The sequence below is a fragment of the Silurus aristotelis genome (assembly GCF_946808225.1).
Source record: "Silurus aristotelis genome assembly, chromosome: 21".
In the NCBI taxonomy this organism is placed as follows: Eukaryota; Metazoa; Chordata; class Actinopteri; order Siluriformes; family Siluridae; genus Silurus; species Silurus aristotelis.
In genome coordinates, this window is record NC_139594.1 from 9,456,557 (window position 1) to 9,482,010 (window position 25,454).

The 25,454-nt window shown below is 36.7% G+C and overlaps 2 protein-coding genes across 6 annotated transcripts; both read left to right on the top strand.

Annotated features, from left to right (window-relative positions):
- The first annotated feature begins 243 nt into the window (after positions 1–243).
- Positions 244–5,171, top strand: adap2 (ArfGAP with dual PH domains 2). Of its 2 annotated transcripts, none has more exons than XM_083523287.1 (11): positions 244–543; positions 886–1,016; positions 1,205–1,296; positions 1,801–1,883; positions 2,082–2,191; positions 2,457–2,606; positions 3,130–3,213; positions 3,335–3,397; positions 3,583–3,660; positions 3,773–4,001; positions 4,430–5,171. In XM_083523287.1, the coding sequence occupies exons 1-11, from the start codon at positions 456–458 to the stop codon at positions 4,456–4,458; spliced, it is 1,137 nt and encodes a 378-aa protein (XP_083379413.1). In that variant the 5' UTR covers positions 244–455; the 3' UTR covers positions 4,459–5,171. The 2 variants fall into 2 exon arrangements, with proteins under 2 accessions (XP_083379413.1, XP_083379414.1); XM_083523288.1 differs by having other exon boundaries at positions 4,433–5,171.
- Positions 5,172–7,312: 2,141 nt separating this feature from the next.
- rhot1a (ras homolog family member T1a) lies at positions 7,313–25,308 on the top strand. 4 transcript variants are annotated; one of them, XM_083523365.1, is made up of 21 exons: positions 7,325–7,508; positions 8,579–8,637; positions 8,723–8,804; positions 8,965–9,008; positions 9,825–9,878; positions 11,619–11,671; positions 12,225–12,333; positions 14,402–14,503; positions 14,662–14,760; positions 14,916–15,024; positions 15,258–15,378; positions 16,467–16,551; positions 16,906–17,051; positions 17,140–17,240; positions 17,330–17,460; positions 17,694–17,777; positions 17,888–18,010; positions 18,683–18,885; positions 20,491–20,613; positions 23,286–23,388; positions 24,252–25,308. In XM_083523365.1, the coding sequence occupies exons 1-21, from the start codon at positions 7,472–7,474 to the stop codon at positions 24,267–24,269; spliced, it is 1,986 nt and encodes a 661-aa protein (XP_083379491.1). In that variant the 5' UTR covers positions 7,325–7,471; the 3' UTR covers positions 24,270–25,308. The 4 variants fall into 4 exon arrangements, with proteins under 4 accessions (XP_083379494.1, XP_083379491.1, XP_083379492.1 ...); XM_083523366.1 differs by lacking the exon at positions 23,286–23,388; XM_083523367.1 differs by lacking the exons at positions 23,286–23,388; positions 24,252–25,308 and adding an exon at positions 22,567–22,772.
- The last annotated feature ends 146 nt before the right edge of the window (positions 25,309–25,454 follow it).

Consider the following 25,454-nt stretch of genomic DNA (forward strand, 5'->3'; position numbering starts at 1 on the left):
GAGTCATTTTTTTAATCTTATATACTCAACACTCACTTTAGGAATACTTATTGATTCTTGAAGGTAATCTATCGGATAATTATTCAGCATGTGCCGGTCAAGAGCTTCTGTTAATGTTCACATCAAAAATCAGAAATAAAAAATGTCATCTCCGTGTGTGATTGATTAGAACATGAGTGTCTCCATTGTTTGCCAGTGTTGGTGTGGAAGAACAAAAGCGCGCGCGCGCGTGTGTCTGTCCGGGCGGGCGCGCGCGCGCGCGCTTTCCCCCGCAGGAAGAGGCGCTATACTGTCACTGGGTTATAGTTGAATGCGGAGCTCAACGCGTTTGTGTGGTTTCATGGTCACACCTGATGCCAGTTCGTTCGGAGAAAATGAAAATGTTTTGTGCGAAAACGGCCGTTCCGATGCTCTAACAATTTTAATCCGAACGTCGCCTTAACACCGTATCTCATATGGCAAATCGCGACAAGAATAAAAAGACTCTTCTGGACCTGGTGAAGCTGCCGGAGAACAGTAGCTGTGCTGACTGTGGAACTGCAGGTCAGTCAAACTGCTGAAGTGTATTTTACACTTTATATACTTTAATATTCTTTCCTGCTGTTGAGTAAATATTGCAATATATGTATATATTATAATTATAATTTAACTCTAAACTATAGACTTTACCTGGAAAACGGTTCCAGCTACACCATCTCTAACAAATTGGCCCAGTTCTCTATAAATTACTTTATATAATATGATGCTGTATGCTTTTGTATGCTCTACTGCCTCCAAAAATATATAATTTTATGCTTTGAGAAAGCAATGTTCCCAGTGTGTCTTAAAAGTCTCCATATCTAGCAAAAACAATCTTTTAATTAAATCTTCATATATTCACTGTAGACCCAGACTGGGCTTCATATACTCTTGGCATATTTGTTTGTCTGAACTGCTCTGGAACACATCGGAATTTATCAAGTATTAGCCGGATAAAATCCATCCGCTTAGACTTCTGGGATGATGAGCTTGTGCAGGTATGACAGTTTTGTAACCTTGCTTATTCAAACTCTAATTCTCAGTCCAAGTTAAGTTTATTTATGTACTATATGTTTGAAGAAAGGTCGTATTATGCGAATGATTATTTGAAATATTTACGCTGAACACTAAAGCATGAGGTTGAACTAAGTACTGTTGTGTGTGTTTGGGGTAACTGCATGTAAAGTTCATGAAAGCCAATGGAAACCAAGCTGCCAAAGATGTGTACGAGAAATTTGTCCCTGTCTTCTATTATCAGCCACAGCATGATGATTGTGAGTAAGTACTTCATCTTTCTGTTGTCTTCGAAAAAGTTGGGGTAATTTACCGGCACTGTGAAAGGGAATTATTTCCAAGCTATTGTTCATGACAGTTGGTACTGTAGTTAAAAAAAAATATCTATTGTTAGGGAAGTGGGGGACTGCTGATATGGCAAACAAACTGTTGGAGATGAAATATAGCATGCAGTGCTCTTAGTAACAATAAGAGGAAATTCAAATGTATTTCTGTTTCAACCAAGGATGGTTTGGTGTTAGATGTTGAAGCTTTTGAATCGGTTCATTTGTGCTTTCAGTTCTCTACATAAGTGGTTGATTTAAGTGTGTCAGGACTACCCATAGTGATTTGAACACGCTGTATGAGACCGTTCTAAAACTCGATCTGCATTAAAACATGCTTGGAACAATAGCTGTTAAGAGCTTGGGTTGCTTTACTGGACTTTCCCTTGAACATTAGTCTGTTTTACGCAACTTCCCATGCTTGTTTTTTGTCCTCATGTTGTAGCGTACTAAGGGAGCAGTGGATCAGAGCTAAGTATGAAAGACAAGAGTTTACTGAACAAAATAAACTCAGATCCTACTCATCAGGTAAACCTTTAGCTTTTAAACACTATGTATTCATCTTTAGTTTAGTAAATCTAAGATTCAAAAACATAATACAAGGTGCTAATTCCTTATAATCATTAAGCATCTCTAACATGGCCTTATGTAACCAGATAACTATTAAACCTGCATTTCTGAAGTTCTGTAGTGTTCCTACAATAATTGTGCTGTCACTGATTTTAGGCATATATGAAGGATTGCTGTGGAAGAAGGGGAAGGACAATGGACAGTTTCTCAAGAGGAAGTTTGTTTTATCAGAACAAGACTTCACCCTAAAATATTACAAGGAGGATGTGAGCACTCTATATGCCTTGTCAAGCAGTTTTTTTTCTGAACCTTGCAGCAGGTTGCCTGTTGCTTCATTGTTAAATTAAATTTCCACAATTTCATAATATTTTATTTATTTAGTCTTACTTTTATTAATTAGACAGTCACATTTACCAGTCACATTTTATCTAATGATATCTTTTTTCTTTTGTATGTATAATTTAAATATCAAGCAAAAGAGTCTAAATGACTGAAATAATAAAATATATGATAATTGTTCGGTACTTTTAGGAATCCAAAGGGCCAAAGGCTGTTATCTCTGTCCAAAGTTTAAATGCAACTTTTCAGCCTCGGAAGATTGGGCATGCTCATGGCCTTCAGATCACTTATTCAGTGGATGACCACACCCGAAACCTCTTTGTTTATCATGAAAATGGCCAGGTAAGTCATCTATAATGTTTTTTTGGAATTTCTGTACATTTAATGTACACACAGTTTTTGTTTTAATAAATATTTGCCTTATTTCACTTTCATTGGGAGCAGAATTTATATTAAATAATTTTCAAACAAAAGAAACCTACTTCCTTGTTTTTATATGAGCAAAAAAAAAGTTGTATTGAATCATGATGTATTTCCAGTTTTGCTTAAAGCTTTTTTGCCATTCTTGCTACTACAATACAAGGAAGTAAAAGCATATTATTTATTAAGCACTTTTTTTTTTTCCAATTCAGCATCCATTTGTCTCCATTTATAATTGAGACAAATGGCTGCAAACTATGCAGCAAGCTACATGTGTTTTCCAGGGCAAAACCTTTAGAGCAATGCCATAACCTGAACCAATATCAACCACATCAAACAACAATATATGTATTGTGTATATATATATACTGACCAAATCTTGGCATACCTTCGAAAAGATTCTGGGGAAAGTCCGAGTGTAATTCAGACATCATTACCCTTTCAGGAAATTGTGAATTGGTTCAATGCTATAAGGGCTACACGTTTTGTCTACCTAAAGACAGCATTTCCTACAGCCAGTAATATTGAGGTAAACCCTTGATTGTTTTAGTTAAAATGGTTACAATTTAAGCTTTAGCTTTTCTACTCTGCATTAAAATTATTTCAGGAAACACATTGAATAAAATTTCTTTATGCATTTTTTCTTTAAGCTGTTGCCATGGACTACAAGGAACTACCTTAAAGAGGGTTACATGGAAAAAACCGGACCTTCGGTAGGTGACTTGCTTAATATGAGCAATGGTGGGAGAGGAAGTCTTTAGGTTATGAAAAATATTCACCTTTATATTGGGAAATTGATAAATGAATGTATTTATACATACACCAAATAATATTTGTATGTATCTTTTAATAAATGTATGTATTTTTATCTGAATAACATTGTCTGTTTGCTGAACAGCAACGAGAGCCATTCAAGAAGAGATGGTTCATCTTGGATGCTCTGGACAGAAAACTACTCTATTTTAAAACTGAGCTGGTAGGATTTATTGTAATATTTATTGGAATTATGAATCAAATGATAAGGATAACATTTTTTTCTTTATCTGAACGTCAAATTCATACCCATTGTTTGCTTGATTATTTTGAAGGATGCTGTTGAGCTTGGGGTCATTTTCATTGGAACAGAGAATCATGGGTACTCAGTGAGTGAGTGTTTGCCTAAGGGGACCAGAGGAAATAAATGGAAGTGCGGGATGGCAGTGGAGACACCAGACCGGCAGTTTGTTTTCATGTGTGAGCAGGAGCGCGAGCGAAAGGAGTGGGTGGAGGCCCTGAGACATGTCATTGCGAAGCCAATGCTTCCTCAAGATTATACCAGTAAGACAATTAAGCAATCCAATCTGAACATTTCTATCATAACAGAAAACTGGTTGCCCAATCGGCTGGAGATTAGGAGTTAGAATCAAACAAGCCATCTGTGGCCAAGAGCCAAATTGGCCATGCACTTTGCGTGGGAAAAATGGAATACTTTTTCCTGTCAGTCACAGCAACACTAGACAATTGTGATTATTGCGATAAAATGTGATCATTAATGCAGCAGAGGGTAGCTAGCCTGCTGCAGCATGTGATTGGCTCGCTTCACATGTGTAAGTAAAAGCACATTTTGGTCTTTTACTTTCCTCAGTTGTAGTGTCATGGGAGAGCTAGCTTCTTGGTGGCAATTGGTAGGTGACCAAATAATGGAGAAAAAGTAGTGTTAGTGTATGTAATGTTTATCTAAACATAATTAATTTTCTATTTTTCAGCAGAGGCCAATATCCGCAGACGAAAATGATCCTGGAACATCAAAAAGGACAGCGGTGTATTTTTGACTGGATTGTAGCACAATGAAATGTGTAACCTGAACTTTCCAAACTATGGTCACTAGGGTCTTGTCTAAAACCATAACCTTTGAATTGTTAGAACAAAGCAACCGTACTTGGATGTAAACGAAAACACCTGATCACCTGATGTAGTCTGTCTGTTTCCAAGTAAACTCTAGCATGGCTTGATTGCAGCAAGAAAGTCACACCAACCTGAATAGACCCAACTACAGGAAGCAAACTAGGAAGTATGTTTTAAATGGCGGGTTGCATGAATGTAGGTGCGAGCTGCTAAACTGACCTGCAGGACATCAACAACAGAGCTGAATTAAATTAAAAGAAAAAAGAAATCCTAGGTGCTTACTTAAAATGTTTGAAACTGGTCTTTCTACAATTATTTAGTAATTTATTGCTGTCTAAAATCATCCTATCTTTGACCTTTATGCAATGGACAATAATTAATTTGCCTTTTTCTTCTGTGAAAGTGTTTTACAAGGAGATTTTCAGATGTACAATCACCTCAGCTAACTGTTGCTTTTGCTTTGTGGGTTATTTCATTTCATTCACTGTGAAAACCAAACAGCAGCAAAACATAAAAGTATCAGTTTCACTCACTTGGACTCAGGAAATAGAAAAAAGGGTAAAATAAACTGGGCAATGGGAAATAAAGTGTCCTGAAAGTCCATTGTATTTTGTATGGAGTGTTTTACTGGTTTTTTTTTTTAATGTTTAATGTTTTAAAGTTTTTTTAAACATATTTTTACAAATTTGATTAAGCGTAGTTATACATTTCTGCTTTTATATAGATTGAGAACTTAATTTAACCCATATTGTAACATGCATGTTTGGGCTTGATGGTTAACTATCATTTACTATGGCACACAACAGAAATCCAACTGCCATTCAGTTCACTCTTGACTTTTTTGGGAATAAAAGTCACGTCTACACTGACAGCTTAAGAGAAATTCAGATTTAAAAGGTCGGTTTCTAAAAGTTTGATAGAAGTTTGTGGGGTTTTTTCTTGCTATTAAAACACAATTAATTTTTTATTTTTTTATAAATTACGTTTTTTAATGCACAGTGAAGTTGATTGACTATGTATATAAATGTGTTTTTGATTTAGTTTTTTCAATAAATCAGTAATAACTAATAAAAAAATAATATAATAAACAGGGTGTGTAACTCAATTACTACGTTTTATTAAATCTAATCAAAAATTATATATATATAATATATATATGGTATTTTATTAATTAAATATTTCTTTTATTTAAATTATATATTTATTAGTAGTTTCTGTTTATTTAGTTGTCCACCTTAATTGTGACAAATTGTCCCTTATCCAACATGGTCATCTTCTTCTTCTTCTTCTTCTTCTTCTTCTTCTTCTTTCGGATTCTACCATTAGGGGTCGCCACAGCGGATGATCTATCTCCATACCACCCTGTCCTCTACCTCTGCCTTTTTCACCCCAACCACCTGCATGTCCTCCCTCACCACATCCATAAACCTCTTCTTTAGCCTTCCTCTTTCCCTCCCTCCTGGTGGCTCCATCCTCAGCATTCACTGATCTGAAATTTTACGCTACAATATTTACAGACAGAAACGTGTTCATATAGCCTCCAGGGGGCGCTGTTTTGTTTTGTTTTTTTTTTTTTTTAAGAAAGAAAAAAAAAGCGTTTTACATTTTTGTTCGCTTCGGTTTTCCGTAGTTGGCGGTTACACGCCCCTTTAAGCATGTGCTGAAAAAGTGAAGTGAATTTTTATGTATTAAGATTTTAAAGTCGTGATTTTTCTTTGCAGAAATAATCAGAATTGAGCACAAACATCACCACTGATATCAGATGTTAAAGTAGAGTTATCTTTATGTGCTGGATCTTTAATCCTGTCCGCTTTCTAACAGCTGATGGCGAGTCTGTTCTACCTTAAATAACGTTTCACCGCTAGAGGGCACTCATCAGTTTGAACGTTTAATCTGTGTGGAGGATTGAACTGATCAATAATAAAATGTTAAAAATGCAAATTGTTTAAATCATTTTAAACAATTTTATTGTAATTATAATAATTTTTATTATGATAATTCTATAACAATAAACAGGTAAACAGTAAGGTGTGATGCATTGTCGGAATGCAATTTTCTTGATTTCAAAAGTTTTATTCATTTAAAAGTATTATCACATAAATTATATATGAAAATATAACGATCCTAGCTTTTTTGTATGAATAAGTGTCACTATAGGTCACAGTAGTCCGTAAGATTTCGTTGAAGATCAAAATTTGTCCACAAACAGGTAAAAAAAAAAATAATCACTCTCAAAATAGCATGATATGCCCAAATATTTACATTTAGATAATGTTCAGACCAGTAGCCTGGTCAGTGAATCTGGGCGAATGAAGATTGGAGAAGAACCAGGCAGCGTCATTTACAGCGTTTTGTCAAGTACCTCGTTTATATTGAAACACTCAAACTGTCCTGCAGGGGGCGCTCCGTGTTTGTAATTCGGGTAAAAAGTAATTATTTGTATGTTTATTGCTGTGTTTTGTGCAGTTTGTGTGAATTGTATTGACTTCAGCATGAAGTCAATAGAAGATTTGAATGAAGATTTATTGTGTGCATCTTCTGTATTTGGAAACTCCGAAACTTGATGCTGTTTTTGTTTGACTATTATTATTAATACGATGATAATAATAATAATTATTATTATTATTAATATTTTATTATTGTTATTATTGCGCCTCTGGAAGTAATAGGTCGCCATTGCGAACACCATTTAAGGTGGAACGGAATTGATAAACTAACTTCCGTCCGTTTTGTCCTACAAGACCGCCAATCGGCTGAACTGCGCATGCGTAGACTTGTGTCTTTAGCTTAACCTAGCTTATCCTGACAGGAGCACAGTGCCGAGGGAGAAGGTGCTTCTGGGTTAGCTACATGCTATTTTAAGAAGCTTCGTGTTTGTTCTGACTGGATTTACGTGGTTGACGATGAGGAAGGACGTGAGGATATTACTAGTCGGGGAACGTAAGTAAATCAGTGATTTGGAGCTGTGTATTGAGCTAATGTAGCCAGTTAGCTTAGCGTCTTCCTTCACGCGCCTCCTGCCTTCAACTTCAGCGCCACTGCACCTTCGCTGCAGTCCGAGGTCGCGCACTGCCTGTTCCTCTGCCTGTTCCTCTGCCTGTTCCTCTGCCTGTTCCTCTGCCTGTTCCTCTGCCTGTTCCTCTGCCTGTTCCTCTGCCTGTTCCTCTGCCTTTACACACTGTGAGAAGTAGTACAGTACAGACTTTTCAGGAGATCAGGAACAATTATACTACAGGAAACGGGTTTACATCTGCCAGCTCTCATCAGCAGCATTAGCACCCTAAAACTGGAAATCCTTTTTCGGACTTTAATTAGAAATCTGACGGATTGCACTTTTATTTCATACAGGACGTGTTTATAGTCAAGTCCAGAAGCTTTTATTGTCATTCCAACCATATATAGCTGACGCAGTACACAGTGAATTGAGACAACGTTTCTCCAGAACCCTGGTGCAACGTAAGCCAACATAGAGCTACATAACAGGACATAGAGCTACATAACAGGACACAGCTAAGGACTAAAGTATGTGGCTATGGACAACTTCCATTGCATCGTGTGCAACCTATTGCACAGTGCAGACCAAAGATCGTGCACCAGACAACATTCAGCTGGAGCGTAAATCCACTTAAAGTGAAATGCAAAAGAATGCACACAGAAATGTATGAAGAAGACATGCATAGTGTTTCATTAAAGTGGTTGTGGAGTAGCAGGAATTTCACCTTGCACATGTTTCGCTTCCTGACTTGATCAAAACCTAAGCCACAAATCTTCATATCACCACAGACAGACGTATCTTTGTTTTCTCTTTTCTCCTGCTATTCCTGTTTTATACTCTACACAGCATCTTTTGCTTTCAGCTCGAGGAACCTGAAAGAGTCGTGTAAAATAGGGGTATTTTTAACCTTTAGAATGCAGAAAAACAGACTGAAAAAAAAAAATTCCCACTTGTACCATCTCTGAAGATTTCACACTTCAGACCTCTGATCAAGAAATATTTGTCTTTTTCACAGCGAAAGTGGGGAAGACATCCCTGATCATGTCGCTTGTCAGTGAAGAGTTCCCTGATGAGGTACACCAGTCTTTCACTGCTTGAGTAGTTCATACATTACAAACGGTAAATTAAATGTATACATTTTTTTTGGGTGGGTAACAAGGTCCCGTTACGTGCTGAGGAGATCACCATTCCTGCTGATGTCACCCCTGAAAGAGTGCCGACACACATAGTGGACTACTCAGGTAAAGTTGCATGGCATGCACATCATCTCTGAGTATCACAGAGTGCTCATTATTATTTATACACACAATCAAATGTGAAATTTGAAAATTATTTTCTTCAATTATCCTGAGCTGTTGTTCGTTTTTGTTCTATCAGCTGATCGTATTTTTCTATCTGTAGAAGCAGAGCAGTCGGATGAACAGCTGTACCAAGAAATATCTAAGGTGAGTCTGATTTCACTGGTGAACTCAAAGTTTAATCGCTATAATTGGTAAAGTTTTCAGAAATTTCCTATTATGGCCTTTTTTTTTTTTTTTTTTTTTTGCTTTGGTTTATTTTGCATAACAGCACATCATTTACAATAGAGCCCATATAAGGTTAATGCACTTACTGTAGTGTGTTCTTATTTAAAGCTTTAAGTGTACACGGGGACGTGTACAGGTGGCATGCCGCATAAACACATATATATACCTATTGATATGGTTTCCATTTATTTATCATAAGGAGTCTTAAGGGTCAGTTCTTTCTAACTTAATCACGAAAAAACCTTTACGACTTTTCCTGTTTTTTTTAAAAACAGTTTTATTAGCTTCAAAAGAAAGAAACCCAGTGGTGATTTAACTACGTGTTGTTGTTTTTTTTGGTAAATAATTATTGTACCAAAAAAGAAATAAATCACTTACGGATGTTCTGTAATAGGAAAAAAATACACTTAATTTTTAACACCATGTCTTGTTTGGCTTCATCACACCACTTGATTATTTTACTAAAACAGCATGACATCTTGTTTCTGTCATAACCTGTCATAAAAAAAAAGAAAAATCCTGTTATGTTGTACTGTGATAGGATATATATTGCATTTGTATTGTTAGAGTATAGCGTAATCAGTGCCCTATGGTTTTAATCCTGCTATACTGCACTATTTATGCTGAATGTACAGAACCGTATTGTACGTCTCCTCCTGTTATATGTATGTTCTCTATTTAGATAATATGCTGAATACCACATTCATCTCCTATTCTTTTTATTATTTGTTACAGGCAAATGTCATATGTATAGTGTACTCAGTAAACAACAAAAAGTCTATTGAGAAGGTAGGTCTTATAAATAAGAATTATATATATATGTATATATATATATATATATATATATATATATATATATATATACACACAGTGAGGAAAATAAGTATTTGAACACCCTGCTATTTTGCAAGTTCTCCCACTTAGAAATCATGGAGGGGTCTGAAATTGTCATCGTAGGTGCATGTCCACTGTAAGAGACATAATCTAAAAAAAAATCCAGAAATCACAATGTATGATTTTTTAAACTATTTATTGGTATGATACAGCTGCAAATAAGTATTTAAACACCTGAGAAAGTCAATGTTAATATTTGGTACAGTAGCCTTTGTTTGCAATTACAGAGGGCAAACATTTCCTGTAGTTTTTCACCAGGTTTGCACACACTGCAGGAGGGATTTTGACCCACTCCTCCACACAGATCTTCTCTAGATCAGTCAGGTTTCTGGCCTGTCGCTGAGAAACACGGAGTTTGAGCTCCCTCCAAAGATTCTCTATTGGGTTTAGGTCTGGAGACTGGCTAGGCCACGGCAGAACCTTGATATGCTTCTTACAGAGCAACTCCTTGGTTACCCTGGCTGTGTGCTTCGGGTCATTGTCATGTTGGAAGACCCAGCCTCGACCCATCTTCAATGCTCTAACTGAGGGAAGGAGGTTGTTCCCCAAAATCTCGCAATACATGGCCCCGATCATCCTCTCCTTAATACAGTGCAGTCGCCCTGTCCCATGTGCAGAAAAACACCCCCAAAGCATGATGCTACCACCCCCATGCTTCACAGTAGGGATGGTGTTCTTGGAATGGTACTAATCATTCTTCTTCCTCCAAACACGTTTAGTTGAATTATGACCAAAAAGTTCTATTTTGGTCTCATCTGACCACATGACTTTCTTCCATGACTCCTCTGGATCATCCAAATGGTCATTGGCAAACTTAAGACGTGCCTGGACATGTGCTGGTTTAAGCAGGGGAACCTTCCGTGCCATGCATGATTTCAAACCATGACGTCTTAGTGTATTACCAACAGTAACCTTGGAAACGATGGTCCCAGCTCTTTTCAGGTCATTGACAAGCTCCTCCCGTGTAGTTTTAGGCTGAATTCTCACCTTTCTTAGGATCATTGAGACCCCACGAGGTAAGATCTTGCATGGAGCCCCAGTCCGAGGGAGATTGACAGTCATGTTTAGCTTCTTCCATTTTCTTATGATTGCTCCAACAGTGGACCTTTTTTTACCAAGCTGCTTGGCAATTTCCCGGTAGCCCTTTCCAGCCTTGTGGAGGTGTACAATTTTGTCTCTAGTGTCTTTGGACAGCTCTTTGTTCTTGGCCATGTTATTAGTTGGATTCTTACTGATTGTATGGGGTGGACAGGTGTCTTTATGCAGCTAACGACCTCAAACAGGTGCATCTAATTTAGGATAATAAATGTAGTGGAGGTGGACATTTTAAAGGCAGACTAACAGGTCTTTGAGGGTCAGAATTCTAGCTGATAGACAGGTGTTCAAATACTTATTTGCAGCTGTATCATACAAATAAATAGTTTAAAAATCATATATTGTGATTTCTGGATTTTTTTTTTTTAGATTATGTCTCTCACAGTGGACATGCACCTACGATGACAATTTTAGACCCCTCCATGATTTCTAAGTGGGAGAACTTGCAAAATAGCAGGGTGTTCAAATACTTATTTTCCTCACTGTATATATATATATTAAATATGGTTATGTTTCAAAGCTTGTTTTGCTCTACCCTAGGTGACGAGCCACTGGATTCCCCTCATCAACGACAGAACAGACAAGGACAGCAGGTGTGTGTGGCTGGCTGTGGGGCTTAGAAACTTTGGACCTGTTCGTACCTACTGTATGAGTGTGATTTGTGGTCAGTCTGCTGGCACATTTGGCTTCACCAATTCTGAGTAAATTTAATCAAAACATATTCAGTGATTACAGAAACACAGATGCAAGTTTTCCTATCATTTAGAATTAGATGAGTATATGAGATTCATGTCGAATTATATAATGATGAATTTAAAAGTAGCCAGTTTAATAAAAAAAAAAAAAGTAAAAAAAAAAAAAAAAAAAACTTAAATTTATATATATATATATAATTTTTTAAAATAACAAACATCTAATTATGCAGAGTTCAGTGGCACTCTGTATACTCCCTTGCCAGAGTAATTAGTTTATACTACAGTGTGTGGTTGTTGTTTTTTTTGGGCTTTATGGTATTTTCTCACCAACAAGAAAAGCAGTTCGAGCTTGAACCCCTAAACAGTGTTAAGTGTGTTTTGCGGGTTGTTCTTAATGGTAAATCAGAAATGCAGTCATGAATATAAATACATTTCATGTGACATTTTGCAGAGTTCCCCTGATTCTTGTTGGGAATAAGTCAGACCTTGTGGACCACAGCAGCATGGAGACCATTCTACCCATCATGAACCAGTACTCAGAAATTGAGACCTGTGTTGAGGTAAAGGGAACTCACCAGAAAATACATAAAGCTTGTATGTATGTAATGCATGTAAGCATGTGTGGATTTAGCAAAAGGACCCATAGCATCACATTCAAATATTTTTCATTTTCAGTCTTTCTGAACCTGAGAAAATGTAGAAAATGTTTCTGCCTACGTTGAGCACGTGCAGACATGCAGTAGTATCATGCCTGAAGAAACAGACATCACCTGGTGGCTCATGTGGCAACCAGCCTGTTAGGATTGGTTTCAGTCTAAATTAGGAGACAGGTTTTACAAGCTCGCATGCACATGGAGCTTAACATGTAGAGCAAATCAGATTTATATTTTTATTTGGGTTTGGCACTGATGTTGGTTTTCTTCACACCGCCAAAACGTTTTTATTTTTTTATATAATTATATCTTATATGGAGATTATAATATGATTGTTATTGTAGTTACATAGACTTTTTATCATGTATTATACCACTGTGTGAATCAATTCTGGAAACTGATTGGTCAGTTATTGTATATGAATTTTACATAAACGCGTCTCTAGCAGTCGATATTAGTTATATTACATAACATTTATGCAGTTTTTTAATAATTAATTGTTTCTTTTGTAACAGCTTATACACAGACACTTGTATAAACAATGCTGCACCTAATCCAAGCATAATAATTAATCAAAAAAGTAGGGATGCACCGAAATGAAAATTCTTGGCCGAAACCGAAAACCGAAAAAGGAGGAAAGCAAGGCCGAAAACCGAAACACCGAATTAAATTTATGACTGTGTACTAACCTTACTAAAATCAAGGCATTTCAATTGCATAAATTAATATTAAAGTTCCAAAGAATAAATAAATTACAAATTATGAAAATATTTATTTATAGCACATTGCAACAATGCACAGGATAAAATAAATAAAAATTTAGTCTTAAATGTTTAACTTAAATGCACTCATGTGTACATTTAAATAATAATGTACAGGCCCTCTGGCCTGCTGAAAGGTTGTACAATTAAATATGTTCTTTCATAAAAACAAAGTGCATTCAGAACAAGTGCAACTGCTTAAAGATACAATACAACAATATCACTGGGAAACTTCCTGCTTTTTCAAAAACCTCCACCACAGACGGAGTGCGCATGCTCGGAGGGGTTTTGCTTTTCTGTGCCGCGTTCCTCTCATATTCAGTATAGCGATCGGGATGTTTGGATTTCAAATTAAACCCGACGTGGAGAAAGTTTTTGCAGACGCACCCCATCTTGAAATTTCGGCATTACATGTTTTGCAAATCGCTATCCGTGGGTCTTTCTCAGATATACTGAAATACGTCCACACTACAGACATGTTGTTTTAGACATGCACGTGCAGGCAGCGGTTTCTGTTTGCGTCATCACAACAAACTGTTTTTTCGGTGATCAAAGTCTTTCGGCCGAAAACCGAAAATGCACCTTTGCGCCATTTTCGGCCGAAAGTTTTCGGTGCCCGAATATTCGGTGCATCCCTACAAAAAAGCTTTTAAAAGAATAGCATATAATTGTCAATATGGTGAAGCTTTCCCAACATGAGTGTCTTAATGACAGAAAAGTTTGTGTTTTACGGTTTCTTTGTAACATAACAGACTGTGGGTTGTTTTCTTCTATTAACATAAGAAAAAGAGAGGTTAGAGAGGAAATGACCGTTTTAAAAATGTTACTTATGGATGTTGCATTACATTAAATGTAATTTATAAACTGCGAAAATAATGTTCTGTTCAATAATAAACATTAATATGCTGTTGTATAGGTAGTCATTTTCTAGGCCATTCAGAAATAATCCACTTTTGGTTGGATTTGGATCAGGCTGTATCGCACCATTACCAGTTCATGAAACTGTTATAAATATCAGAGAAAGTTGTAACATTTCATTTTATAAATTTGACCAAGGATCGAAATATAGATAGAATTACAAATCTCAATTTTATTTTTATGGTGCTATAATAACAGGCATTGTCCCAAAGCAGTGTTACAGAAATAAAACATTAACACATTTTTTGTAAAAAGCATATTGTTATTGTTCATATTGTAATTTATTTATTTTTAAGTGTTCGGCAAAAAACCTGAAGAATATCTCCGAGTTGTTCTACTATGCCCAGAAAGCTGTCTTGCACCCTACAGGTCCCCTGTATTGCCCGGAGGAAAAAGAGGTGAGAGATTCCTGGACATTGAGAGCCACAAATACTCAAGCACTTTAGCCTTGCATCCTGTTCAGCTTAGTTCCTCTGTTGTAGTTTCTTAAAAATACTATTATACTATAGCTGATTAATGTCTATAAATGGAATGATATCTGTGGTCTGGTTTCCAGATGAAGCCTTCTTGCATCAAAGCACTTACTCGCATTTTCAAAATATCTGACCTGGACAACGATGGCATTCTCAATGACCATGAACTCAATTTCTTCCAAGTAAGAACCCTGTTCCACATTGTTTCCTAGATGTTTTTTTTTTTTTTCTTCACTTGATGGTTTTAAAGTATTATAAAAAATTACTTATGCAGATTAATGTAGTCTAATAGCAGGATGTCCCCTTTACTTTTTTAAAAATAATTAATTATTTACAGAGAACCTGCTTTAACATGCCGCTTGCACCTCAAGCATTAGAGGACGTGAAAAATGTTGTGCGGCGAAACATGACTGATGGTGTGAGGGACAACGGCCTCACTCTTAAAGGTCAGCTCTGCTGGATTCGCACCTCACTGGTTAAAGCTCTTTTTTTTCTTTTTTTTTTTTTTTTTTTTTTTTTAAACAGTCTTTCCAGCATGACCTTATCACTTAATTTTTCCATACAAGATTTGTCTGAAGCCAGTTTCAACTTCTATAATTAGCACTAGATAATAGTGTCTGCCAGTGGACTCAATGTAAATATGCATATCTGACTCAGTTGTGTGCTCTTCCTTTACCAGGTTTCTTGTTCCTACACACACTCTTTATCCAGAGAGGGAGGCATGAGACCACGTGGACTGTGCTTCGAAGGTTTGGCTATGATGACGACCTGGAACTCACCCAGGAATACCTGTTTCCACTGTGAGTCTGCTCAGTATTATGGGCGTATTCACATTCACCCAATATTGATGAACCAATAATGTAGTTTCAACTAAAGCTTCCTTACCCAGAGTTGTTTATGTAAATTTTTGTCCTCTTCTACACACACTGCTAATTGTACTCGGCAAACTAATCTCCCTCCTGTGTTCAGGGTCAATAATTCAGTGTATGCAAAGTAGGCTTCCTGCTTAAACTAATAATAATTTTCTTTATAATATTGCAGTAGACAATATTACAGAGTGTAATGCTTTCCTCTACTTTCTAATGCTGAAAGAATTAACCTGTTTCATTAGAGTTAAACAATTGATGTTTAGGCCCTAGAAGTAGACAATATATCATTTAAAACATTTGCATTTCTTGTAGTTAGTGACTGGAATACAGAGCAACTCCTGGAATGCTCTTTTAGATGACTTGGAGATTAAACATGAGCTTAAAAGATTAGCAGCAACCCTCACCGAGAATCCTGACTTCTTAAAAAAAGAAAAAAGTGATCTTGAAAGACATTACTGATAAACTGTCAGAAATAAAGCTTATACATTTAAGCACAGTGTTGTATAAAGATCTAGACTGTTGTGTGTGTGTGTGTGTGTGTATGTATATATATATATATATATATATATATATATATATATATATATATATATATATATATATATATATATATATATATAAAATACACACACACACACACACAGTGGAACCTCGGAGCTCGCGGCCTCAGCGCTAGCGACCTCGCATGCTCGCGACTTTCATTCCGACCGGCGACTCTCATTCAGATCGGCTCATAAGAAACCGCGAGCTGCTCAAAACGCTAGTTTTAACATTTCTATTCAAGGTTTATCTCATTAAAATTGTCTAATAATTAAGTGTTATGGAGTGAAATAGTGTTATTTACTCATTTAAATCGATTTCGTATAGTGTTCTTTGGGTTTTTACTGGATTGGAAGGTGATTTTAACCAGTTTGTTTTGCACCCTGTAAAGCACATTACAGCAGGCTCTGCTAGTGCCAAGAACAACCAGGATTTGATTAAATCTTTTTTCTAAGCTGGGAACAATCTTGTTTGTGCAGGTTAAAAATACCTCCGAACTGCACCACAGAGCTAAACCACAATGCGTACCTCTTCCTGCAAAGTGTCTTTGACAAGCATGACAAGGTGAGTCCATCAATTCTAGACACAGTCAGATTTTGGAAGGATCAGTGAGAGGTGCCTACTTAGGTCTGAGTAGTAAATTAGGAAAGGCCAGGTGGTACAACAGAATGGCACATAGACAGATTTAAGACCAAATTTATTGAATGGTGTTAGGTGGAAGTAAGTCTAATTTTGAATACAAATGAATCTCAGAATAGATTTTTTTTACAGGTGGTATTTTCAGTCCATGACCTGGTGAACTAGTATAGAGATGTATGTGTTGATTAAGACTTCAAAGCACTTTCATGAGGTGCTCTGCATAAGTGTGACTTAAATATTATAAATGTAAATCTAGAATAAAACCAAGTGCTGTTTCAGGATCGAGACTGTGCGTTGTCTCCCGATGAGCTGAAAGATCTGTTCAAAGTCTTTCCCTACATGCCCTGGGGCCCTGATGTCAACAATACAGTGTCCACCAATGACCAGGGCTGGATCACCTACCAGGGCTACCTTTCCCAGTGGACGTAAGTAACAACACTGATCTACAGAGCCAGCCAAAACTACTTATTTAATACTTATGGTTATTTTTATATATTCCCCCCCCATGTTTAGGCTAACAACATACCTAGATGTACAGCGCTGCTTGGAATATCTGGGTTACCTTGGATACTCTATCATTCATGAACAGGATTCACAGGCTGCTGCCATCACAAGTAAGAGAAAGAGCATGAGAGATAATATTAGTGCTTCTTTGTTCATTTCTTCGTGTATTATGTATGTTCACATTTATAATGTGGTGTAGTCACTAGGAACAAGCACATTGACCTGCAGAAGAAGCAGACCCAGCGCAGTGTGTTTCGGTGTAATGTCCTGGGAGCACGTGGCAGTGGAAAAAGTGGCTTCCTGCAGGCCTTTCTTGGCATGAGCTTAGCTGTGAGTACATCACACAAAGATATCTGGGAGATGGTACATGCTACATGCTTGATTTTCCTTCAGTTATTTAAGGGTGTGGATGATCAAAGTATGTTTATTAGCTTTAGCTTTTGTATTGTCATGCCTAAGTTGTTAATTACAGTGATTTGTTAAATAAAAAAAAAAAAAAAAAAAATTCTGAGGGCGAAACCAAGGAACCCGTACCTTGAAATTTTTGTGTCATCCTTCTGTAGAAACAAATGCGGATTAGGGAAGACCACAAGTCCTACTATGCCATCAGCACCACATATGTTTATGGACAGGAGAAGTACTTGCTTGTAAGTTTAAATATTATAATGCAATCATCAACATTAATATAAATCAACAGATCTAATGATGGACATATAATAAGATGTGTTGTTGTTAAAAAAAATTTTTTCTTTCTTAGTTACATGAGGTTCTCCCAGACTTTCAGTTTCTCTCGGAAGCAGATCTGGCCTGTGACGTTGTCTGTCTGGTGTATGACATCAGTGCTCCTCGTTCTTTTGAGTACTGCGCAAAGATTTATAAGGTTGGAAAGACGTGAGCCCATTAATGAGACTACATATATACACTCAGAACAGAAAAATAATATTCTAATATAAAATAATTATATAATTTCTAATAATTAGGGCTGTCAAAATGAACGCGTTAAGAACGCGTTAAAGGCAAAAAAAATTTTACACCACCAATTTTATTAAGATATGATTATGCAGCGTGCGTTTTTGTTAAATATATAAACGAGGCGAAATTTAAACACTCTATGTATTTATTCACGACATCCTATCTTTACTCAGATATAACATTTTTTTAAATAATAATAAACTCCAGTGAAAATGTATTTTCAATCACTAAACTTTTGTTTTACTGATGGGCCAAGTTTTAAATCAAGCACCAAAATCTGCTATAATTCACACATCCGGCAATTAAAACCATCCATGTGGAAACAGAAAACATTCGGTTTGGTGTCCTGATTATTTATTTATTTAAAACATCATAATTACTATAATACTTAACTACATTTACAAGAATAATGTCTTCATGCTCTATGTTGAGTATGGTTTAAAAAAGAATAAACATACATTTGCATAAAGCATCCATATTTGTCCATTCCCATGTTAAACACCTTAAAGTATAACTATAGACAACTAATGTAAATTGTTTGTGTTGCACATCAGCATAATGATATATTTTGCTTCCACAGAAATACTTCATGGACAGCAAGACACCATGTATGATGATTGCCGCCAAGTCAGACCTGCATGAGGTTCGGCAACACTACAGTACGTCTCCTTTAGACTTCTGTAGGAGGCACAAGCTGCACCCACCGCAGCAGTTCACTTGTAACACAGCAGAAGCCCCCAGCAGAGACATTTATACCAAACTCACCACCATGGCCATGTACCCGTGAGTATAACTTGATCAAAGTACCCACACCAGCTTTTTACCATCCTGCATGGCTTTAATGGCTGGCTGTCCTCTTCCCCTGTGTACTTTTTCCTCATTTGCTCTGTTTTTAGAAAATATTTTCAGTTTGGCAAACAAAAATGTTAATATACTTCACAAAGTAATGAAGAGCCAAAACATCTTAAATCTAAAATTGCACTCTAAATGTAAGAATTTAAGCAAAATATATCTATTTGACCACTTTACAGACTTGTTTGAAATTGAGTATAGTGTTTTATTTTACTTTTTTTTTTTATTTAATTTTTCCATTATACCCCACTCATAACTCCTACGGGTGGGAAATATTTTTTTCCATTTCGATATTTCTGGCTACTATACATCACCTGGCACTCAACCTGGTCAAATTGCTTGCAAATTGCTCTATTGCAGGAAAAACTACATAGCCAGAAATACAAGTAGAAACTAAGAAGGTAGCTGTTAGTATTAGTTGTTATAGTGGGATCTGGTTTCAACCTTTTTTACATTATGTTGCACTAATTAACTTTATTTCTATATAGATCTATTACAAATTCGAGTAAGTATTTTCCCTCTGAAGTCTTGCACAGAAATGTCTGCTTATATCGACCCAATTTGTAATTTATAATTTTAAAAACAATAAATAAAGACTCTAAATTGGTTGTTCATGAGATAGCTGAGGTTTTTATTTGTTTTTGAAAACCTCAGGTTAACCACTTTTTAATATTTAAATAATATTGTCCAAAATATTTATATAATTTGCCTATATTATATTATTTACATAATATAGGCAGATTATCCTCAGCAGATTGTGAGATGTCTCAGTCATGCCTCTGGAGTCTATTATCTATTTGGTTTTTGTTTATTTACTTGTTTTTATTAGTAAAGGTTTACTTTTATGTTAACAGGAATCAAAGAATCCAGCATTGAAACTGGATTTGCTTCCACACGCAAAGCACTTTACTCTAAAGTGTAGAGAGAGCAAAGCTGTAGCAGTTTCTATTGCTGATTAGTTTGCAGTTTTTGATTTACAGTATATACAGATCAGGGCACAGTTAGACCTGCTCTGGACAAGGAACAGTTTAAGACAAGTCACTGGAACAGACGAGCAGGAATTTTCATTATGTTGTTTTTGTTAAGTCTATATTGGTTGCACTCCATTACTGTTTTATTTTTCACTGGTACTGAATAAAAATGAGTAATAATCTTAGAAATAATAAAGCTCATAAATACTGACTATGAAAGATTATTAGTTAAAAATAAAAGCCTGACAATCTTGGACAGGGATGAGGTCATGCATGCTGCATAAATATTACGCAGACTGCTGTTCTGGTGGAACCTGGCTTCCTTATTAAGAGCTTAATTGTTCTTTTGATCTATATGTATGCTGATAATTTGATAAATGTGCTTCTCTCTTGGTTTTGCCTATTCAAACTACTTTATTTTCGCATTGTGGTATATTTATTTTAAGTGGTGATTATATGAGTGCAGAGGCTCCAGTCTATAAAGAGGAACAGGAACCATTGGAGATCAGGTCTCATGATCATACATGACTCTCCTCTTCCTGTTTGTGTGTGTGTGTCTCCGCAGCCACGCCAAGCTCCGCTGCATGTGTGCCTGCAACAGGTGCACTTTTTGCATCAGTCAGAACCTGCTGAACAGTGAGCTCCTGCGTTCGGTCAGGGCCAAACTCTACAGTGTCATTGTGAACAGGTCTCTAAGCCCAGCCCTGCCCTCCTCCTGCTCTTTATGGCCACTGTTAACCTCTGTTTTCTAACATGCCTACTCTCTGTTTTGCGTTGCATATCCACCATAGATGGTTGGGTTCTTCTGTATGGGTTACTTAGCTTTTTTGAACCTTTATCCATTCCATAGAGCCATGTTAAGAGACCTGTCTGTGGTGTGTGTCTGTGTGTGTGTCTGTGTGTCTCTTCATTTATAAGGGCTGTCCACAAAGCAATAAACTATATTTGGGGTTTATCTAAAGCTAATATTTCAGTCTATGCTGTCTGCCTTGGTGCATCATTTTTACTGTTCAGCTCCATTCATATCAAATGGTATATTGTAGCTAGTGAAACTGTAATATTACCCATTCTAGTGGACAGGAATGGTTCGGGTTCTAAGATCCAGAACTAGCTCAACGGTACCTATTTCTGATCAAATGACAGTTCTCTGAAGGTTGTAGGGTGGTGACCTCATTACTTCCTTTGTGCCACTAGTATTATTATGAACACTTACAACAGAAGCAGTGATAGAGAAGCTCCAAAATGTTGATTTGCATTTTACTCTGTTTGTACTTGAATGTATTTACTTTGAAGACTAGCACAAGTCTGAGAGGAAACTGAAAACTGTATTAGGCATCAGAGTTATATCAGATGTTGCTATTGAAGATTAGAGTGCCAAATCATATGGACTAGAAAACAGATTGTAGCTGTTGTTCATTCTGAATCAAGTGGTGACTTATGGTTGTTTGCTAAAGGTTACGTTGACTAGTCAGAAGACTTCTAGCTCTAACAATATTATGCCCTTTTGGTACTTTTACACAAGTGTAAATCTGGACAATGGCACAAGCTGTCCATTGCTGGGAGTCAAGAGCACAACTTTTAGCCACGCTCTCTGGGAGTGAGAGATGGTGTTACTGTGTGCAATGTCAATGAGTGTAACAGCAGCCAATAGTGGGAGTCTCTGAGATCAATGTTTTCTTGGATAGCCATGTGTGTTATGCTGCACTGTGATGCTGCCTGATCTGTTTTGAAATGCCTTCACCTTCCACAGTTTGGTAGTAGTGATGCTATAGTTCTCACTATTTTGATGGTGGAAAAACACTTATGTAATATCTCACCAGGTTCATTTCAAAATGTTCTAGTCCATTCATTTAAAAACAAATTGACCTTCAATTTACTGGCATTTTAGTGCAGAAGTAAAAAAAAATAACTGGTTCAAATGAATGCATGGGGCGTTTTATTAATGCTGTTGACTTATATGTACTTAATATTAGGTTTTACCTAAAGTTGCATGACTATCATGGATTTGCATTAGCATTTAAGCTATTAGCATTGAAGCTAAATTCTGGGTTTTGGCTGTCATTCATTAATACAAGATGAATTTAAATATTTTTAGGTGGATATGCAAACAGTAACTGCACTAATTCACTTTTTTTTTTTTTCCTCCATCATTCTGCTGGCAGTGCTTTATCTGCCGAGTATTTTATTTTTTTGTGGCTACAGTTTCTCCCTGAAACTAAATTCACTAATCCCTAAATGTATTTATTTTTGTGTGTTTTAATACTGAATCACACTTCAGACTCTTTTTGCAAGTACAGCCTTTTAACAACTAATAAACCAATATGTTTACATCATTTCACACAAGAATAGTAAAATTCATTTACTCTATGAATTTTAGATCTACATGAGACTTTTATTTACTTAGCAGCTGATATGTATGTATAATTTAAGAAGACAATGGAAATATCCAAACTCTATAAATTAGCTGATAATTACATTTATTCATTATCTTGTCTCTTGCTGGTCCTTGCCAACACAATACTATAGTTGAAAAAATATTATATATGATACTATAAATGTTTTGTCACCCTCTCAATTTCTTAATTTGTGTTTTTGTTTCCTTGTTTATTACGTCCTGTGTCATGTTTATTTCCCTCCGTAGGTGTTTATTCTCACGTGTTTGGCTGGGCCTCTTCCTTTTCGTATTGCATCTTTTCACCTCTTGCTAACCCTGCCAGCATGGCTGCTTTTGTCTGGTTTTTTTTTTTATGACTTGGACTGTAATAGCACTGATTAGATCAGGGTTTTGGTCTTAACCTGTCTCAGGCAGGAACTTGGTTTCACACTGTGAAGACTTTGGGTGTGTGCTTTAACATGTATGCAGCGGATTAATTGTTAATTCCAACTCTTAACACTCTGCACTTTCATTTGTACATATAACAGTGTTGCTGACTTGGTGTTGTGTTTGGTTGCTGATTATTTAAAAAAGAGAAAAGCGTACTGTAGATGCCAACTTTTTATTAGTTCCTTCAGTGCCTTCGTGTTAAATCATGTTTGTCCGAACATTGGGCATATCTCAAGGTGTGGTGTTTTCGGGTGTCTGTAACTGGTATGGTTAAATGCACTCAGCACTCGGACCAAATGTTATCTGAGCCCACGATCAGTCAGAGGTTCTGATTGCACAGTAAGCTTTGTTTTTTGATTTATTAATCAGTTCAATAACTCTGACTTTTCCTCTGCTGCATTTCTGGATGGGTGGTTGTGTGGAGCATGTAGGGGTGGTTGTGCTGTGAATGGTACTTGAACTGCCCGTCCTGTATGCATGTGCACAAGATTGGGGCCCTTTTTTTTTTTTTTTCTTTTTTTTTTTTTTTTTTAAAGGGACACTTGTCTTTTCACTGGTGAGGAGATGAGCCTCATCCATCAGATGCACAGACACCTATGTAAAAGACTCTATCTACGTGGAGACTCGTTCTTTTTACAGGTAAAGATCGTCCTCACCTGGACCGCTGGATGAGTGCCAGTCCTTTGGTGTTCTGATGTGCTTAGATCACTGATTAGTTCCTGAATATGTTGGTTGTCGATACATTTCTGGCCATCTGAATCTGAGGGTTTAAATTCTACTGGATTTTCAGTCTGGTGGTTGATTTTTGTGGTTTTTAGCTGACTGAAACTCTGACTGGTGTATATGAAGAGAGGGTTGTGAACGAGCAGGTTGAGGAAACCTAAAAATTTAGTTGTGCATTGCTTTGCTTTTCACATACAATTTAAAAGCGTATGTTAAAAAGAAAATGTGTGACATTTTGGATATGATGACTTTTTTGTATAGTGATGTTAATTTTATTTCTTTTTATTGCTTCTTATTTGTTTAGAGCGTCAAAGCAGCGTGTGCATTATCATGATTATTCTTTTTTTTTTTTTTTTTTTTTGCCCTTAATAAGGGCCTAATTTTTTGTGCTTCTGCTTGTACTGTACTGCTCCTCCTCCCTTCCCAGTAGCTGTTTCTATCACAGTTCACCTCCATGCCTCTGCAACTAGAACGCTGGAGTATGACTGCTTGGAGCTCAGTGGGTGGGGAATGCCAAATGACAATAAGAAGAATTTTATTTTATGGAAATTCCCTTTGTGTTCATTAGAAAAATGTCACATTGAAACCTTGGTACAGATGTAACTGTATCATTCAGAAAAGAGAGGAACTACACACTGATTTGTCATTTGTCATTTACCCACAAATTAAATGAAGCAAGTGTTTTTTTGACTGACACTCTCTCTCTCGCTCTCTCTCTCTCTCTCTCTCTCTCTCTCTCTCTCTCTCTCTCTCTCTCTCTCTCTCTCTCTCATATACAGACACATGACCCAGGCTGACCTGAAGAACTCCACATTCTGGCTGCGTGCCAGCGTCGGAGCCACAGTATTCGCAGTGTTAGGCTTTGCCATGTATAAAGCTCTCCTCAAGCACCGGTGATCAGTGACGGGCAGCGTGCGACTGCAGTTCTCTTTCTCTCATCTTTTTCCCTCCAGCCCAGTCATTCCCCCTTTAAGAGAAAGCTAGTAGTATCCTGCGGGATAGCTATATTTTATATATTTGAACCTTCATCCATCCATGCAACCATTTTTCTCTTCTGGAGTTTTGATTTAAACCTGTGCTCATATAGAATGTCTTGTGTGTCAGCCGTGGTCGAATGCTACAGATGGCTTTTGCCATAAACAGACTGGTTTTAAATGACTTTATTTTTCCTTTGATCAGTATTAGCAGGTGTGACCCTTATCAGATGGTTCACGCAGGAACTCGAGAAGATGCAACGCTTTGTTTATATGTGTAAATATTGCTGAGGAATACCTTCAGCTTCTGTATGGCAGTACAGAACTCGCATGCACACACATAACCGGAGATGCACCGCAACAAAGCCATTTCTCACTTGTATAGGTCATAACGCTTTGAGCACGTTTCAGCTGTAATAATTTATTAATGTCATGTTTGTGTTAGAATGTTTTATTTGACCTCGCACGCAGCAAACACTATACAAGGGATTTTTTTTATTATATGGTTTGTTTTTATATTTATGATTTTGTTTGTTTGCCCTTGGCCCCCACAGACACACTGCAGTAGTGAAAGCTGTCTAGAAGCTTCACTGCTTTACTGACAAGATCACAAGAAACTGTAAAAGTGTTGAATCTGTGGTCAGGTCAATGGGACTCGGTCTCTATGAGAACTCTGTTGATAGTCTCCACTTTAAATATTTACTATTATCTACATTAATAACTACTACTACCACTGCACCTTTTTTTTTTGGGTTTATGGCGCATTGTATTTTTCAGTGCAAAACTCCCAGTTCCAAACCATGAAGCTGTTGTACTCATTTCTGACCTTCCAAACATTTACAATAAACAGTGTGATTATAAAGCTGTGTACTCAAGATTTTGTTCAACATTTCTTTCTATCGTTAATAAAGTAGTAATAATAATGTATGTAAATGTTAGAGGTTTAAAGTATTGTCACCTTTTTTAGTAACTATTAACAAAAACATCCCTGTTAGTCCCTGTAAGGTT